Source organism: Nothobranchius furzeri, chromosome 6 (assembly GCF_043380555.1).
Source record: "Nothobranchius furzeri strain GRZ-AD chromosome 6, NfurGRZ-RIMD1, whole genome shotgun sequence".
In the NCBI taxonomy this organism is placed as follows: Eukaryota; Metazoa; Chordata; class Actinopteri; order Cyprinodontiformes; family Nothobranchiidae; genus Nothobranchius; species Nothobranchius furzeri.
The window spans coordinates 68,814,229-68,833,688 of record NC_091746.1 but is presented as its reverse complement, the minus strand read 5'-3'; the positions used below and the strand labels follow the sequence as shown (position 1 = coordinate 68,833,688).

At 42.5% G+C, this 19,460-nt stretch overlaps 1 protein-coding gene across 2 annotated transcripts in view; it reads left to right on the top strand.

Annotated features, from left to right (window-relative positions):
* The window catches only part of col5a1 (procollagen, type V, alpha 1), a 118,677-nt gene that overhangs the window by 69,863 nt on the left and 29,354 nt on the right, over nucleotides 1-19,460 (top strand). For both annotated transcript variants that reach the window (XM_015943244.3, XM_015943243.3), the window contains exons 11-31: nucleotides 302-364; nucleotides 465-539; nucleotides 2,325-2,417; nucleotides 2,647-2,703; nucleotides 2,884-2,937; nucleotides 3,082-3,135; nucleotides 3,215-3,268; nucleotides 3,347-3,400; nucleotides 3,473-3,526; nucleotides 3,843-3,887; nucleotides 4,510-4,563; nucleotides 5,424-5,468; nucleotides 6,199-6,252; nucleotides 6,332-6,376; nucleotides 9,271-9,324; nucleotides 10,953-10,997; nucleotides 11,159-11,212; nucleotides 12,731-12,775; nucleotides 13,144-13,197; nucleotides 17,050-17,157; nucleotides 19,354-19,407. In XM_015943244.3, coding sequence (XP_015798730.3) covers nucleotides 302-364; nucleotides 465-539; nucleotides 2,325-2,417; nucleotides 2,647-2,703; nucleotides 2,884-2,937; nucleotides 3,082-3,135; nucleotides 3,215-3,268; nucleotides 3,347-3,400; nucleotides 3,473-3,526; nucleotides 3,843-3,887; nucleotides 4,510-4,563; nucleotides 5,424-5,468; nucleotides 6,199-6,252; nucleotides 6,332-6,376; nucleotides 9,271-9,324; nucleotides 10,953-10,997; nucleotides 11,159-11,212; nucleotides 12,731-12,775; nucleotides 13,144-13,197; nucleotides 17,050-17,157; nucleotides 19,354-19,407 — 1,215 coding nt within the window. The remainder of the gene's footprint in view (nucleotides 1-301; nucleotides 365-464; nucleotides 540-2,324; nucleotides 2,418-2,646; nucleotides 2,704-2,883; nucleotides 2,938-3,081; nucleotides 3,136-3,214; nucleotides 3,269-3,346; nucleotides 3,401-3,472; nucleotides 3,527-3,842; nucleotides 3,888-4,509; nucleotides 4,564-5,423; nucleotides 5,469-6,198; nucleotides 6,253-6,331; nucleotides 6,377-9,270; nucleotides 9,325-10,952; nucleotides 10,998-11,158; nucleotides 11,213-12,730; nucleotides 12,776-13,143; nucleotides 13,198-17,049; nucleotides 17,158-19,353; nucleotides 19,408-19,460) is intronic.

Genomic DNA, 19,460 nt, shown 5'->3' with positions numbered 1-19,460 from the left:
TCCTCGTTAAGTTCATAACTCGTCCCGCATGCGACTTTTTCTTTTTAGTGACTTTATTCAGATTTGAACTTCGGCTAACTTGAATGAACATTTGGAAGATTTTTCACTGCTGACACCGTACAGACGGTGTCCTCTGTTGACACGATGAGCTATAGTGTAAACAAATAAAGACAATGGGAAGGATTTGCAGCTGGAAAAGAATTCCCGTTTTCCCACATACATTCCTTTCCCCTGTGTGTGGCCATGCTGCAGTGGTCTTCTAAACAAATGGAAATCAAATAACATCTTCTGTTCAAAATAGGGTCTTCCTGGACCCCCAGGTCCATCTGGCCCGCCAGGCAGTACCGGAGATCCTGGTGAACGGGTAAGAGAAACGTTATTACCATTAAGAATTCAAGTGCTCGTGAAGTGATCTGTGTGCGTTTCTGTGTTTGTGCTCATACACGCGCTGTTTTCCATTTAAGGGTCTTCCGGGTCGAGCTGGTCTTCCTGGGGCTGATGGTCTGCCAGGACCCCCTGGAACTGTCCTGATGCTGCCTGTAAGTAAATAAAATAGTTGCTACAGTAGAATTGAAATAGAGGAGTTGTCCTTTTCGTGTTAAGGGCAGAACCTCTGGACCATGACTTTATGTGGTTGTTTAGTCATAAAAAAGTCAAGTTTAAGGCGTCTTTTCCTGGTTTATCAGTAAGTGTGACACGTGTTTTACACGGTGTACTGGGAGGAGGGGGATTTCCGATGAAAACATCTGCAACGAGCCTCTGTCATGTTTAGATCCTCGCTGGTGCTTTAGCGACCGCTTGTGGTGACTCAGTGAGCCCTTTCCCTTTGAAAGATCTGAAATCTGTGTTTTGTTGTCCTCGTCTCTACCTCTCAAAGTTACCTGACGTTCTGAAGTCCGAGTTTTAGCTGTCAGGCATCTTTCCAAGAAGCCGGCTGACTTTCAACAGGAACCAACATAATTCGCCCGAGTCTCACTTTAGCCACCGCTGCATCCCAACTGCAACAGACACCCAACTGTCCTAATGGGTTCCTACGGTGTCTACCTTTCTGTCCCTCCTGCTTGTACTTGGAGATGCCCTTGGATCCGATTAGTTGTGCAGATGTGAAGCTGCGGTTTCAGTGGTTCACAGATCTGTTTGGCAGAGCCATGTGGCAAGCTCTGTCTGGACGGTGACTCAACTTGTTCTGGTGTATCCGCTGGCAGGGAGCTTGAAATGTGACGCTGGCGCTCAGAGGCTAATGAGAAACAGGCGTCGTTGCTTAATTTCATCAACAGACATTTTGGCTTTATTTTGTTGACACCAAGGAACTGAGTGATGCAGTCAGATGGTCTAATGGTGGAGAGGAAGCCTTTTTTCTCTGTCATTTGTTTCAAATGTTTGATTAACCAGAATATGAAGTCATGAATCGATGAAGGTTTGATTATGTCAGTAGGGAGTATCAACAAAGAAATCAGTAGAAGGAAGAGCTGGAGGCCAAAATTAGACAGAACTTATAGCCAAAGGGAGGAGCATCAAGAGAATGAAGTCAACATTTTAACTAAATGAGCAGAAAATTCAGTTTTAGCAGTGGCGTGTCCAGATCTTTTAAAATGGGGTGGCCCATGTGAGGCACTACTTTGTGCACGGGTGGCACCAACGGTAATGCTTTTTTTTTTTTTTTTTTTTTTTTTTTTACCTTAAGCCTTTTGTGGACAATGAAAAACCAATTTAAAGGGAATTCAGTGTGGTGGCACCTGGGGTGGCCAATCCAATTCCAAGGGTGGCATTTGCTACCCCCAGGCCACTCCCTGGACACGCCCCTGAGTTTTAGACTACAGGGTTAGGGTCAGTGGAGGGCATGGATGGATGCACTACATGTTCTCAGAAATGACGTTTTTAGTTGCAGCAGACTTGACGCAAGGCTTTTGTTCTGAATGTTTATATTTTGTGTCTTAGTAACAACGATTGGACAGTATTTCACATTTAGTTTTCGTTTTGCAAATGTGTCTTCCCGAGAAATCCGCCATATAATCAAACCCAACATTTCTGGCTGTCAAAAACACAAACTGCACCCCAACTCTGCATTTTCACGCTTGGTGCAAAGCTCAGCGGTGACCACCAGATGGCAGCAGCATTTGTACCTTGAGTCTCTCTATTAGCCACTGATGTTTCCTGTTTGACAGCAAGAAGCTGATTCTTATTTCAGCATCTGATATTTTTTAAATGTAAACAATAATTAATAATATTTCCCCCTCTCCACATTCTGGAGTTGGTTCATCTTATTAAAACTGGTTTCATGTTTTCGTCTGTGAAGGATCAAAACGCTCTGGTTCTCTCCACAGTTCAGATTCAGTTCTGGAGGCGACTCTGGACATAAGGGACCAGCTGTATCGGCACAGGAGGCTCAGATGCAGGCCATCATGCAGCAGGCCAGGGTAACAAAACCCTAGAAACGCACCAAAGTGGACAATATTAATAGTTTTCATGTTTTACTCTGATCTCTAAACCACAGATCCGGGATTAGTTTGTTAATTTTCACGTGTTTTGAGAATAATTAAAAAAATATATTGTTATTATCCTTCAGTTCAAGACATTTCACAGTCAAAACCAACTTTTTTTTTACTTGTTATATTTTGGATTAATTTGTCTTTATGCTATGTTTAGCTGGCCATGCGTGGCCCCACTGGTCCGATGGGTTTGACTGGGAGAACCGGCCCTCTGGTGGGTATAATAAACGCGTCACACAAACACTTAAATGACTGTTTTAGTTTTTACAGCCTTTAAAACTATTTTATATGTGCTGAAAATGTCAGATTTCCATTTGTGTTGGTCAGTTCTTTTTTCGGGGGGACTGTTGAAATTAATTATTTAATTATAATTTTTATTAATATTATCTCCTAGGGTCCACCTGGTGTCCCAGGACTGAAGGGAGAATCCGGAGAGGCCGGACCTCAGGTACCACTTGTCCAAATGTTGCTCTTTGAATCGTTTTCAAATCAACTTTATCCAAACGACACTCTGAACATGTTTACGAGGAACCAGATGATTTTTTATAGCTTGACTTAACTTGCCATCACTCTTCTATTTCTTTGGTTTCAGGGACCGCGTGGACCTATGGGATCTTCTGGACCCATTGGAAAGCCGGGCAGACGGGTAAATCCTAACCAACATCATTTCCTAAATGAATATTTATGTTTGTGAGTCCTAGTTTCTGAAATTGTTGATTGAACAGGGTCGTCCTGGAGCCGACGGTGCCAGAGGAATGCCAGGACAGACTGGACCTAAGGTGCTTAACCTTCTATGTTTGATAAACGGTGACCCCGGAGCTTAAGTGCACGTTCTGACCTTATTTCCAACTTCTCAGGGTGACCGAGGGTTCGATGGTCTGGCTGGACTTCCTGGTGAAAAGGGACACAGAGTGAGTTGGGTTCTTTATGTGTTTATGTTTCTTATATCAGCAACAGTTTTCACTCATGCTTGTGTTTTCCAGGGAGAACCCGGCCCCCACGGACCTCCTGGGGCTCCTGGAGAAGACGGAGAGAGGGTAACAGCACCTCATTTTGCTTCATCAGCCTAAGAGATGGAGATCTGATGCGTCCTCTCCACTGGCTGTGTTTGTTTTTATTCCTGAGTCGAACCATCTGCTCCCAAGATCACCTCTTTGTCCAAATCTGACATTCTCTTCCTCTCGTTATTCCTATTTTCTTACACCATTTCCATTTCTCTCATGGTTTCTAATCATCTCCTCTCCACCCGTTTTTGTTTCCTCCCGAATCTCCGTGACCCACATGTTCCAACTTCCTCCTCCATTATCATTCACCGTGGCTACCATGGTCTGACCCGCTCCATCTCTTTCACAGGGCGATGATGGAGAGATCGGACCCAGGGGACTTCCTGGCGAACCGGTGAGTGACAGCGTGCATTTTCATTCAGTCGACACACAGCGACTGTGTGGTAGAGGAGAGTGCTCAGGACCTGCTGTCATCGTGTGATTGTGTTAGCTTTGCGATGATATCACCTGCAGACTGAGATTTTTATGCTGCAGCAGTGTGTGTGTGTGTGTGTGTGTGTGTGTGTGTGTGTGGTTGTCAGGCTTTGCTTGTGCTTCATCTTTATCTGGAGGTGAGAAAAGCTGGCAGCCTTCATCACGACTGTTAGAATAGCCTCCCACTCGCTCTCGGGAAGGATATTCACTACACACACACAGAGAGAGAAAAACACCCACAAAAGGATGGCGAAACCATCAAAATCCTCCTGACAGCTCCTGTTATGAGTTATTTCGTCCACCAGGGTGTGCAGCGTTGATTTGGATTTGCACTGGCAGGACGATGCATCTGGTGAAATAACTCGGGGCTGTGAGGCGTAGCACGAAAACTCAGAGCATGGTTTGGTAGTGTGTGGAAATGGAAGGTTATTTCCAGGAGTATAAATTTAAAACTTGATTTAGCTGCTTAATTATTCATCACTCCTCTCCCAGGTGGAACATCACTCTCAATCTCATTTCCTTTGTTATATTTTTTTTTCTAGGGACCCCGAGGGTTGCTGGGACCAAAAGGACCTCAGGGACCCCCTGGACCACCAGTGAGTCCAGTTCTACCCTCCTGACCCCTTTTTTCAAATTCACACAGATTTACTTATAAAAGGAATTTTTACCTTTTCTTGTGCCGTCAGAACAAAATTCTCCACAGGCAGCTCCCACAGAGAAATACAAAATTAAAAACATCTCAGGCTAAATGTGCAAAAAGCAGCACTTTATTGTCCTGAACTATAGAAAAAGTGGACTAAAGTGTGGGTTGGTCGATAAATGGATCTGCCGATACATTAGGCCAATATTTATCAAATTTTATATATTTTGCCAAATGGTGGATATGCCTCTTAAAAAGCCAATTTAGGGTCAGGCACATTTCTGGGCAGCTAGGTGCTTCTGTAGAGTTTAATTTAAATGTATATTTACGTTCCTGAATAACATCTGCATTATAAATGCCCTAAATAACAATTTTATTTACCACTTTTGAATATTTAATACTCAGCCAGTTAACTGATTTGTCTGATTAACTTTCATCAGATGTCTGATTTTAATACTGAGCAGTGCTCATCAATAAGATTTAACAGCTGGTAAAATTCAGTGTTCAAAAGCAGATTCAGCTTCAGGTGTTTTAGCATCAACTGTCGTTAGTGATATTTTAGCATGCAGGTTAGGTGGACAAGTGTTCATGTCTGCCGTGAAAATCAGCCCAAAAAGCTGGCAGCACAAATCGGCCGCCGGCCGAACATGGCCGCTACGTATCTGCATCGGCAATAGAAGAAACAATATCGGTCCACTTCTAAACTGAAGCTTACCCCAAATGAATAAAAAATGAGATTAATAAAAGCATTTGGGTGCTTTTATTATTGGTGTGGACATTGAAGGATTAATTGTGTGTTCTGTGTGTCTGCAACAGGGTGTCACTGGGATGGATGGCCACCCTGGACCCAAAGGAAATATAGTAAGTGAAGACAGAGCTGATTACACTCCTGATCATCAAATCTACGGAAGAGCTCTCTTGAGCACACACACACACACACACGCACGCACGCACGCACGCACGCACACACACACACACACACACACACGCACACACACACACACACACACACACACACACACACGCGCACACACACGCACACACACACGCGCACACACACACACACACACACGCGCACACACACACACACACACACACACACACACACACACACACACACACACACACACACACACACACACACGCGCACACACACATCAGAGAATACAACCCTGACCAGATGTGCCATTCCAGCTCTATCGCTGCCCGTTCCTGGCTGTAATGAGAGAATGTCTAAGTGGAGCAGCTTGTTTTCTCTTTTGGGAATCTTCCAACAAGGTAGCGATGGAAGAGCAACAACTTTCCCAGACTCCTGCTCTGAGGCTGCATAATTGATAGCCAGTTATTCCAGAGGGAAGGTGTTTTGTGTTTGTGGTTCAGCAGTTTTCATCATTAGGGGAGTAGGTGTGAGGATGTGGACTGTGGATGCATGTGTGTGTGTGTGTGTGTGTGTGTGTGTGTGTGTGTGTGTGTGTGTGTGTGTGTTACAGTCATGGTTTGTTTTGCCCAATATTTAGATTTAGAAAATGCATTATTTCAAAAATCGTTCTGCAGCTAACGAGGTTTCTAAAGAAATAACCTTCTTTTCCAGGGACCTCAGGGCGAGCCAGGACCTCCTGGACAGCAGGGGAACCCAGGAGCTCAGGTTGGTGATGAACAGACATTTGATTTATTTTTCCTCATGAATCAAAGAAAATGCTCAGAACATGCACTTGTTTCCACAGGGACTCCCAGGGCCGCAAGGAGCCATCGGACCTCCAGGAGAGAAGGTAACACATCCTGAATGTATAATTCCCACGAGGAGAAAAAAGAAAAAGGAGCGGTGCCAGCATGATAAAATGTTAATAAATGCAGACCCTAGAATCTGTAAAATAGCAGGGATTTGTTTCATTCATTTGCATGAGCAGAAAGCCAAGTCTGCTATCTCATTCAGCCCAGATGCTCATCACACCATTATGCTAACACGTCTCCATCCCCAGCATAGAAATACCGCCTCGTAGACAGAACCGGCAGATTCAAAACCTGATTCATTTAATCCAATTACTCCTAAAGCACATTTATTGGCTTACGTTGGAGATGTTCTTTGAATTATTGAAGAGCTCAGATTTTAAAATTAATGATGTGGCTCTTAGAAAAAGATTAAAAGACTGCCTTTTCCAATGAAGTGTAAACAGGAAGAAGTCAAAAGGCTAGATAAATAATTAGTTGTTTTAATGTAGCGGGTTAGCTAAATAATCAGAAGCTTGAAATATTATTACAAAAATTCATGCTTTGTTTTGAAAGAATAATTTACCAGGATTTAGCCTGAAGACAGAACAAAAGGCATAAAAATAAGCACATGGTCTCTTACCCTAATGATTGTTTAGCTGTTGCTGTTATTAACAGCATTTATGCCGCTTTATTTATTCAGTATTTTGGGGCCATTTAATTATTCATAGTGATTTCTACATTTTATACACATTTGTGGTCATCAGAGGATAAAATTGGTCATTTGTGACCCACTTAATATGTTTCAACTTGCTCCATAACATGTATTTTTTCAGATTTGAGGATGATATAACTCCTACATTTGTATTATGTACAGTTTGATAATAGAGATTTTGTAATAACTTCCATTTGTTATTGCCTATGTGCAAAAACCAAAAGAAGGGCAATATCTTTTTTTTGAGTGTTTGTGTTAGCGATGTGACCCCCCCCCCCCCCCCCCCCCCCCCGAGGCTGGTACGATTCACATCTCCGTACACCACAAGCGATACGATACGTTAATCCCTCTGCTGATACGATTCATTAAAAGTTTGACAAATTCATGATGTCATTTGAAACGACTGGTTTTTAAACATCACTATTATTTTTCTCTCGCTCTTTCTCTATGAAGGATGTATTTAATCCTCTATTAAGTTTAGATTAATCAATGTTCATCAGTGTTCACAAAAATTCTCCTTCTGAGTTTAATATGCAGGCTGAATGTGAAAATAGTCTTCTACCCGTTTCCTGCATTAGCCGCTGATAGAAGATAGACAAGGAAACGCTCAGGTCAGAAAAAAAACACAGATCTACGTCACCCTGTAAAATTAACATTCATGGACTCACCCACCTTGGAGACCAGGGAATGTTGTTTTTGATTTTGCATCCAGGAGAGAGCAGAGCACGTGTTGGCTAGTAGAAGCTAAGAGTTAGCATTAGCAACTCCACAACAAGGCGCTTGTGTTACTAGTGGAGATACATAATCATACATTGCAGAATGAAGAAGAAGAAGAAGAAAGTATCATTTCTATAGCACCTCTCAAGATAAAAATCACGAGGCGCTTCACAAAAACAAAAAATGTAAAAATATAAAAAAGCATTTAGAAATTGTTGAAAAATATATTTAAAATAAGCAAAAATAGGCAATTGTGATTAAAAATGTTAAGAAAGAGAGAGAGTGAATAGGAAAGAGGGGAATCAGTGGATCCTGAGGAAGGTGGAATAGGTGGGGAGAGCAGAATAAAGAGAGAGAGGTGAAGAAGGTCATACAAAAGCCAGCTTGAACAAGTGAGTCTTCAGCTGCTTTTTAAAGGAGACCACTGAGTCCACTGATCTCAGGCTCAGGGGGAGAGAGGTCCAGAGTCTGGGGGCCACAGCAGCAGATGATCTATCACCTTTGACCTTTAGCCTGGTGCTGCACAACCAGTAGGCTTTGGTCACTGGACCTCAGGGACCTGCTGGGGGTGTAGGGACTAAGAAGATCACCAATGTAAGATGGTGCTTGTCCATGTAAGGCCCTATAGACCAGAACCAGGATCTTGAAATGAACCCTGAAGTTGACTGGCAGCCAGTGAAGCTGGAGGAGAAGCGGGGTGATGTGGGTGTGTTTGGAGGACTTGGTCAGAAGCCGAGCACAGGCATTCTGAACCACCTGTAGACGGTTCAGGGAGGTTCTGCTCAGACACGTGAAAAGAGAGTTACAGTAGTCTAAGCGTGAGGAGATGAAGGTGTGGAGAACTGTCTCAAGTTCAGAGCGGGACAGAATGGGACTCATCTTAGCAATGTTCCTGAGATGGAAGAAGGAAGAGCGAACAAGAGAACTGACATGAGAATCCAGGGTGAGAGCTGGGTCAAAGGTCACATCAAGATTCCTGATGGAAGGTTTGGTGTGAGAAGCAAGCTGACCAAGAGAGTCTCTGACTTTGGGAACCAGCTTGTCTGGGGCACAGATGAGGATCTCAGTCTTATCTTCATTCAGCTGAAGAAAGCTCCCACCGTCCAGGCTTTGATGGAGTCTAAAAGGAGGCAGTGGAAGATTCCATTACTGTTAGCCAATCAGAGGGCCAGATGTTCGCTTTTCATGGAAACTAACGAGTTAGATGGCAAAGTGCTGCCATTTTCTGTCCCCCACTCCTCTGATTTGACCATCATAAATCATTTCATCATTTCTTACAATCACATTTTAGTTAAAGTTAAAAGGCGACAGATATGCACTCCTTCTAGTAAGGCGGGGCCTTTTATCTCTTCTGTATTAAAAAACACCCACAGCATGTCGCACTGTCGTGATGTCTGCCAACACCAATTAGTTTTTGTTGTAGACCAAATATTGTTGCAGACATTTGTGAGACATATTTGATAGCTTCATGTTCTTTTTTGATGAGGCGTCATTTTCTGACTAACGTTTTGTTTTTTTGTCAAGGGGCCAACTGGAAAGCCAGGCTTGCCAGGAATGCCGGGAGCCGACGGCCCTCCGGTGAGTTGATAAAACACGATTCTGTCGTTTATTTTTTCTGTCTTTGCTTTTGACACAATTTAAACCTGTGAAATAAATGAAAGCATTTTCATATCAGTTCAACATAATTTACTATAAAAACATGGAGGTTGTTATTTGTGTGAAACATATGTGGGATCCAACACCTTAAGTTAGACGTGTAACACGCACGCACGCACACACACACACACACACACACACACACACACACACACACACACTTGAGAGTGCTTTGAATGCAAACATTCTTTTTCACATGGAAGACAGCAAAGACACCTGCACCGATCACAGATGTTTCCTAAGAAGCAGCAGGTGCCACCAAAGAGAGATACGTAGAAGATGGTGATAGACGGCATTTAATTCAATTCAATTCAGTTCAATTCAATTCAAGTTCAATTCAAGTTTATTTATATAGCGCCAAATCACGACAAGAGTCGTTTCAAGGCACTTCACATAATAAGCATTCCAATTCAGGTCAGTTCATTAAGCCAATCAGAAATAATATTTCCTGTATAAGGAACAAATTGCAACTAGTGTCAGTGACTTGATGCAATCCTCATACTAAGCAAGCATAACGCGACAGTGGAGAGGAAAACTCCTAGCCTGGCAAGCCAGACTAAATACATGTATTATTTAGTCTGGCCACGCTCCATTGACGGCTCTCGGTTGTGGGGCGGGTTCTACCGTTGTCTTTCAAATGATGTCCGCATTCCACTGGACAATGAATGTGACATACTCTTGTTTCACTCTGTTGCATCATCCCACCCACCAGGCATATGGAGTGCCCTGATTGGCCCACAAAACAGATAAAGCTCTGTGATTTGTTCCCTAAGCAGATAGAGCACTATGATTGGCCCACCATTATGGACCAATCACAGCTCTTTATGTGTTTGAAACCCCTCTAGAGAGCTGTGATTGGCCAGCCAGAGTCCTGGTAGGAGCTGCGAGGTTCCAATGGAGCATGCCTAGACCATTCTTTGTAAAGAAAGAATTTGATCTAGTTCACTAGGCTAGAAAACTCCCTTTTAACAGGAAGAAACCTCCAGAGAATCCTGGCTGTCGCCAATTTACCGTCGAACACAACTCACTCCGGTCCTTTAACGGTTCTTCTAGCTTAGACCCATTTACACACACTTTTCTCCTCATTTATTTATTGCGTATTACTTCAGATGCAACATTCTTAATGCTTCCTCTCTGCCTCTGATCTCTTAGCTTTGTACCTCACGCACCAGTCTCATGTTCTCTTCACCCTCTGTAATTTTACTGGGGATCCACTTGTTTATTAGTGGTGTGTTTTGTAGCCTGCTTTATGTGTTTTTTTTTCACATGCACACACTCAGTTTGTGCAAGGAATAGTGAAGTCCCCAAACAGCAGCAGACGTGGCTTTAAAAGCACAGTAAACGCTGCGGGCGCATCTGAAACATTAAGGATGAAGAAATCCAATCCCAAAAGAGACTGAACTCAAAAGCCCCTCGTTCTAATTTTCCTGTAAAATTTCTTCTTCCAGGAGTTTCACAGCCTAATCCCTCCGTTATGGGGATGCTGTAGTATTTGTGGTGGTAATTATCCTGAAATGCGGTGCGATAATATTTCTCTTGGTAATTTACAGGGCCACCCTGGAAAAGAGGGTCCGTCTGGGGAGAAAGGACACATGGTAAGGTTTATTAACTCCCCCAGCTTCCTGTTTTTAAGCTTTTTTCCGATGTTTTCTCATTTCAGACAGATTTGCATAAAACATTTAGCATAAATGTGGATAAAATTAGCACAGTTGGTGCACGTGTGTGTTTACTTCTAATGAAGCTTGTGTTTCTCTAGGGCCCTGCTGGACCTCAAGGACCCATTGGTTATCCTGGGAACCGAGGAGTCAAGGTGGGTTGGTTATCAATAATAATAAGTAACACCTTGTTGAGGTCATTATGTACGTGTCAGCCACAATGCGTGGTGCTTTATCAGCCCAGTGTTGGACTTTGGACCATTAACGGTGTCTCCCAGGCTGGATAGTGGGGCTGACTGCTGCTTCAGCTGGTGGCCCGTCTCTTGTTTTTGTGTCAGCAGCTGACAGAAGCAAGACAAAAGAAATCCCATCAAATAATTCTCAGTAAGAGGGTGTGACTGATCCGATCATTACAGCTTCCTCAGAGAGAAGGATCACACAACCAGCTTGACATCTTGCCAACAACTCCCCCACTCCACAGCTGAAAACCTCTCTCCAACAAGACGAGAAGGATGGTCGAGTAGAATTTGTTAAACTGTGATCCCTTCAGGTTTTTTTGGGACAGCTTTTGAAGAGAGCACTGATTAGAAAAGAAAAACATGATGCAGGTGGTATTTTTGATCGTCACAAGGTGATAAAGCTAATATTTTAGGACATGATTGATCTTTAAAGGGATTCTCTACAACTTTTTCGTATTTTTAAATCTTTTTCTTGAGCCAGTGTGTGCTAAAATGGCCCTTTACAAGTTAAATAAAAGACCACCCAGCCTCTATCGCCCCCTGTGGCTAGAATAGTCCACTTGCGACTTCAGCCATGCGCTGCAGTCTGCTTTGTTTTTTATTTTTATTTTTTTACAAGAGAAGAGACCGATGTGTTTCCCAAATAGTGCATCAGTCCAAGCAAGACAAATTCTTTCCATTTTTATTCCGTTTTAGTGGCCGTTAACAGAGCACTGTGTTGTGTGTGTCAGCGGCATTCGATCTACGAGGAAATCATGCAACGACAAAGGAGCCACTTGCTTGTTAGCTTCTGTTGAGTTCTAAAAGCAGGAATCTGGAGGTTTTTCTTAGAGGGTGCCATCTAGAGGTGGAACAAATGTATTGCACCATCGTACCTTTAAGCATGTCTCCTTGCTTCCATTATTACGACTGAAAGCAACACTTCTCGTTTGTGAACGCGCTGCTCTAGCGGCCCAACACAGCTAAAACACATTTTTGTATGGTTACTATTACCAGTTTCTGCCATATATGGCATCCTGACCAATCACAAGATGGCGGTCGCCATCATTTTTAACAGGTAGTTAAAAAATTGGGCATATCTCCATCACCCTCTGTGAGCCCGTCGGAGAGCCCTTGCCCTGACGCACAGTGACGTTCCATGTCTCCATACCCGTGCAGATTTCCATAAAATCATATGTGTCGTTGAACGGGGGAACCCTCCGGGTTGCTGCCTTAATGTTGTGTCGGCCACTCTCCTGATAAACACTCAGCCAGATGAGAGGAAAAGAAGTCCGCTGGAGTTTTGTGAACTGAAGATGTTTTGAGTTGTGGTGCATTTGAAGCACATTTCAGAAGTTAAACTTAGTTGTGATAGATGAATTGACAGGAAGTGGTTTGTTTTTTGTTGGGTACGTTTCTACTGTTGTCTAACGTGCGTCTGTTCCTTCACCACAGGGAGCCGATGGCGTCCGCGGGCTTAAAGGAAACAAGGGCGAAAAGGTAAAAAAAAAAAAATCTGCTTGAATTTAAGAGTTGAACTCAACAGTTAGAGAGAAATGTTAGTAGATGTGATTACTGTGATGATTGGCTCTGTTTGCTAATAATAAGCTTAATTAAAATCAGTAAAGCACACGAACATTTTGGTGCTGCAGAAAGAAGAAAAGGCTTATCAAGTGTTTCTATGGCAACAACAAGGGCTCTTGCTTTGTTGCCTTCCTCCTTCAGACTCTACTCCCGTGTCTTTACTTTTGCGCTCATTTTTGAGTGTGTTTATGTGCGAATCATAAAAATAATCCCATCTGTGTTTTTAAGTGTCTTTCATTACATCTTCAGCTCTCAACAGCGTGTGTTTTCTTTTCTCTCTGAAGGGTGAAGATGGCTTCCCTGGCTTCAAAGGAGACATGGGTATCAAGGGCGACAGGGTAAAGTTGGTTTTCATTCCCCTCTCACTCACACCTCCACTGTTACGTTCAAATAAATCACAGATTTAACCCTTTAAGCGCAAAGTCGCAGAATTGCGACAAGCAGCAATGTTGGATTTAATGAGCCACAGCAGCAGAAATGAGCCCTCATGCAGTTTAAAGGTTACACTGCGGGGTGGCAGACACCTGTAACTCCAATCCAAGCAGCATTTGTGGGTGTGTTACTAATGAAACTTTTCGAGTATTTAGAACTTGAACCCCGCCCACCAGTCGCAGAGATTGTCAGAGCAGTCAGGTCAGTGAGAGCGAGCGAGTGGTAACGGAAAAAAAAACAATGCCAAGAGGAATGTTCAGTGCTGACGAAGCTCTTCGTCTAGTACTGGCAGATTCAGATTCAGAGGAAGAATATTTCCTGTCCAAGGATGATCTGCCGTCTTCTAGCGAGACGGAAAGCGTGGCTTCAGCGCGCAGCAACAGAGAGTCCGTCTGTTGCTCATGGACGGCGTCAGCGACAGCACGGTTCCGCGTCGGGCAAAGAGACGTGGCGGGGGGGGGGGCCTCGTACCGGGTCTGATCCTTTGATCCACCGTGTCAGGGGCAGGGGGATGTGGTGGTGGTGTTCGGGCCGGTGAAAACTCCTCTGGTGATCAATTCAGCATATCTCTCTCTCTCTCTCTCTCTCTCTCTCTCTCTCTCTCTCTCTCTCTCTCTCTCTCTCTCTCTCTCTCTCTCTCTCTCTCTCTCTCTCTCTCTCTCTCTCTCTCTCTCTCTCTCTCTCTCTCTCTCTCTCTCTCTCTCTCTCTCTCTCTCTCTCTCTCTCTCTCTCTCTCTCTCTCTCTCTCTCTCTCTCTCTCTCTCTTTCTCTTTCTTTCTTTCTCTCTCTCTCTCTCTCTCTCTCTCTCTCTCTCTCTCTCTCTCTCTCTTTCTCTTTCTTTCTTTCTCTCTCTCTCTCTCTCTCTCTCTTTCTTTCTTTCTCTCTCTCTCTCTCTCTCTCTCTCTCTCTCTCTCTCTCTCTCTCTCTCTCTCTCTCTCTAACAATTATAAACAAAATAAAACAAAGAAGGGATGAGTGAAGTGTGTTCATGACACTGAAGCACCAAAAACAGTGTTCTTGATTGATACGCAGTAAACATAACAAAATACCAATAAAGTAATAAATATTATATATATATATATACATACATAGTTATATATGTCTACATAGGAGTATGTATATATGTATCATAAACAATAACAACACTAATAAAATAAGACAAAAACATTAAAAAAAATCTGCAAATGTGATGCAATCCAATATGGCTGCTACCTGATGATGTCATAATATGCTAATTATGTGAGTGAATTCGTTCCTAGTACAAAATTTGGCTCATACTGAAGATTTTTCTAATTTACAATATTCCTCTATCTCTAACCAGATTTAAGCTACAAGCTCTTTAAATAGTGATATAAAACATTTGTATTTTACTGAAATAACTACGGCGCCTAAAGGGTTAACATTTAGCTTTTACATCGTCTGAAGCCTTGCGTTGCTTGGCGCTGACCTTTACCTGCACAGAGCAAAAGCTTCAGTCATTCTGCTACTTTAGCCCCTTATTGCCTGAGAATTTCTGACCCCTCTGTGGGATTGTGGGTAATGAACAAACATAAGGTGTTGTTCCGATTGACAGCTGCGGTTGTGTGTTTTTGTTTTTAACGCAAGCCGTTTTCAATTCCTCCTCTGCTTCCAGCCCGTCGGCTCTGAACTCAACGGTAGGGGAATCAGGAGCAGTAGTCTGACACGCGGCTGGCAGCACGAGCGCATCGGGGATTTGCTCTGTCAGGTTGTTGGAAAAATATGACTTATACAATGAGCAGCCCGTACTTCAAACTTCAAATCTCCTCTTCCTGACCGGGTTGTCTCTAGCTGAAAGGAAGGAGAAATCAACGGTTCATTAAGTCGTCCTTCGAGGCCACGGAAAACACGAGGCTTCAGCGGCGATTTCCTCTGGAGATGATGCTGATCCAGATGAAAGCAAAGATTTGCGGAGTCCCCTTGCTCTGGAGATTAACACGGGGTAGCGTAAATGAATCATTCTGAAGCCGCCATAGAAAAAAAAGTTGCGCGCGCGTGCTTGAGAGCTCATTTGAACGTGTCGTCTTTGACGAGCCAGCAAGCGCAAGTCAGGTACAGTTTGCTTGACGCTGTTTTATGTGCGCTTGAGTGCGGACGTGCGTGCGTTTGCCTGCTTTGCAGCTTTCACACTTTAACTAGATACCTCTCACACACACCGGTGGGACTGTGCTGCAGCGCCCGGTTGTCAGAGCAGGTTTGTACTCCGTCATTCAGCGTGGGCCTGTTTAAAGTGGGAGCACTCGTACAGAAAGGAGCAGTAATAGGACTGCTAAATACCCTCGAATAGAAACACTGGCTCACTGGATCCGTGAAGCTACTTTACACTGTGATATCATTTAAGGAGCAACCTGAAACTACCTGAACAGAGAGTCGTTCACGGTCTCTTGTCTACAGAATTCTTTAGTAAAAGCATAGGAATTACTGGAATTCCTACTTCAGCATAAATACTTCAATTTGTTGATTTAGTGGCAAACAAAATTAAACGGAGAAATGTAAGGAGTGTGTAATTTCTTTAAAACACCAACGTTGGAAAACTAACCGAGTCAGTGGTAGAGTCACGTTGCTGCTGGCCAATCAGAGTCTAGACGTCTGAATAGCATGAATAATAATGAAGACTCCAAACCCAACCATTTTCTGCCCCCTTCCAACCCTCCAGCTAACTTTAATTTCCAGAAACGGGAGAACCAGAGCATTTATCCAGAGAATGATCCACAAGACATCCATTCATCCTAGACACCAAAGCTGCTTTATTGGGTTTATGTCTGCCTTAATGAAGTTAACATTTGAGTTTTGAGCAAGGGTAGTGAGAAAGTGAGTAACACGCATGGCAAGAAATGAACACATTATGGTAGTTTATTAAGATAAAAGTCTCATTTTGAGATGAGTGGACTCAGGGGTCTCCTTTAAAAAGCAGCTGAAGACTCACCTGTTCAGACAGGCTTTTATGTGACCTTCATCACACTCACCTTATTCAGCTCTTTTTACCATTGTCGACTTTCCCGGGCTCCACTGATTTCCCTCCATCTTAATCAGTTTCACTTTTCCTTTCCTTACATTTTTTTAAATCTTTCAAATTTTTTATATTTATTTATGTTCTTGCGAAACTCGTGACTTTTATCTTGAGAGGTGCTATGTAAAAGTTTGTTTCTTCTTTTTCTATTACTGGCATCTCATCAAGAGTGTGAAAACCGTAGACATGAAGACGTAGATGCCCCACTGAGCACTGGAGAGCGTAATAGCATTGCCGCCATATTGGATGGGTCTCCTCACTCCAAAATCAATGCAGAATGAGCAGCTTTTTCCATTTTTGTGCAGCCTACAGTTACAACAATGGTGTACTATTGAAAATAGGTAATGTGGTATTACTGTAGACCAGCGGTTCCCAAACTTATGTAGCCGCGCACCCCCTTCTATGTCCCGACCATGTCGACGCACACCCCAGCCCCCACACCAGGGCATGGCTATATATATATATATATATATATATATATATATATATATATATATATATATATATATATATATATATAATAGAATAGAATAGAATAGAATAGCCTTAATCGTCGTTGTACGGGGTACAGTGAATTTGGAGTGCCATTCCCTTTTGGGGGAAAAGAATACAAGAAAATAATACAGAAATAATATAAATGCAAAATCAACAATAATATTTACAAATGTGTACAGAGTAGCAGCATTTAGTCTTGATAAGAAAAGTGTTTCATGGTTCTTTTTCTAACCAGGGGGAACTTGGACCAGCTGGCCCCAGAGGAGAAGATGGTCCAGAGGGGCCAAAGGGTCGCTCAGGGCTCCCAGGAGACGCTGGTCCACTTGGTCCCAACGGTGAAAAGGTAAACTGCTTTTTCTTTTAACTGAAGCGTGAGACCTTCTGATATCTCACTCAGAAAAACAGGGTGAAAGAAAAACAAATGTTTTGGATCTTTATCTCTGATTGTGACACAGCAAGGTTTAAAAGAAAAGAGTTATTTTGTGATTGCCCAAATCCAAACAACAATCCGTTTTTCTATTCTTCGGTGCTCGTTCACTAGCTGGCAGCATGAATGGATCCAGTTACTGATTCAGTTGAAGGATGAGTAAACTGATGTGAAATTCTTCAGCCAACAACAATTTCTCATGTCTGCTGACGAAAATCATTTTTCTGGAATAGTACATTTGTTTCCTGGTGGACGCTGGAGGAAACTTGTCTCTAAGGGTGACATTTTGTCTTACAGGATCAGACGGCACCGCACAACTAAATAATGATTTAGCAAACTATTCCTCGGTCAGCTGTGTTATGTTTGAGCACAATGGTATATGTGATTCCTAACTTTAGTGAAAAAAGCTGCATTCGATTTATCATAAGAATTTTTTTGTATTTTTTACTAATTAAAACGGATTTGCATTGAATAAAAGTCCAGTTTGATCCACTTCCCTGCGACTGAGTGGGCTGTAACGTTGGTGTTTAGTTTAAGACACAAAATTATTAGAACTTTTATGAGATACTTTTTTACCTGACATGTAAACTAGCTGAAACATGTCCGGTAAAACACATTTTTTTACTAAAGACAAGAACAAAAAAACAGATAACGAAGATAAACACAGGATGAACGTACAAAAGTGACAATTTAGTCACTAAGTATCTCAGTCATGTTTCCTTTTTACACCCTTCTTATTCACATTTCGTGTCTAACCCCTCACGTCACACTTCTTCCAACTTTCTGTTTATGTTTATGTATTTAGCAGACACTTTTGTCCAAAGCGACTTACAAGTGATAATCGGCATGTTGCCCGTGAGGCTAACAACAACAATAACAACAACAACTTGACATCAGTTATGGAGAGGAGGGAACAAAGGAGTGGACAGTAGAGAGGGGGGACGGGTGCAGGGAGGGTGCTAGTTCAGAAGATGCTCTCTGAAGAGCAGGGTCTTCAGGAGTTTCTTGAAAATTGAAAAAGAAGCCCCTGTTCTGGTAGTGTTAGGAAGGTCATTCCACATTTGTGGAACGACGTGTAGTTTAAGAAGAGTTCTAGACCGGTTCCTGATGTGCACAACTTGCACTAACCTTCTGAACAGGTTCAGAGTTCCTGCAACAAAAAACTTAAGCTCTGCGGTGTGAGCAAGGAAGCTAAAAGCCTGCACAAACATTTGGAGTCAAGTTTCAGTTTTTGCACCATCAGTCACATCCCAGTGAGATTCTGGCTTAAGTTCAAGCGCAGCACTAGTTCTAGTAAATTCTGCTGTTCAGCTTGTGCACATCTGACTGTTTTAACTTCTACTCTGGAGATTTGCATGCGTCATTTTGGAAGCAGGATTCAGCCTGCTTTTGTACCCTTGGAATGAGATTGTAGGTGTATGGATGTAGGAGTGGACGTAATTTATTTGGGGGGGGGGACATGTCCCCCCCACTTTTTCCAAAGTCAAGTTTTGACTCCTGCACTCTTTACCATCCAAAAACAATGTTACGCTATATTAAATTGACACTGGTTGAGCTCTAGGACCAAGCGGTAAACAACCGTTTGTGTTGAAGCCCATTTCCCATTAGAGCATACTGTAAAGATACCCCCCCCCCCACCCCACTCCGTGTCCCCCCCACTTCTAAAGTGAAAATTACGTCCGTGGATGTAGGAGTTAGTTAAATGTGCACAGTGTGTTGCTTGTTTTGTTTTTTTGTTTATTTACCTTTTTAGTTTTTAGTCGAATGAAATCAGCTAGTAAATCATTCTTACATCATTTTTCAGTGACTTAGGATAAAAAATAGCATTTTGGCTAGCTGGTGTATAGAATAAAGTCCCTTTCAAATTAACCTATTCAACATTTAGATCTACTATCATTAGGGCTAAATTAAATGTATTAATCGATTAAATCAATGTAAATGTTAAAAATGTACTTTTCTTCCAGAATTTCTAATCACGTATTTTTTTAAGAAGAAAAAACATTCCTTATGTAAAAAGTCTTGTTGGTAATGGGGAATGAATTAGTTTTTTATTGTTTGTTTCATCCGTTCTGATTTGTGATTTTTACACGTCAAATATTTTGTCACATCCAGGGTAAACTCGGAGTTCCTGGATTACCAGGATACCCAGGAAGACAAGGACCAAAGGTAAGTCCTAACAAACACTTCATCATTTACTGATGTCAGATTAATTAATGCAA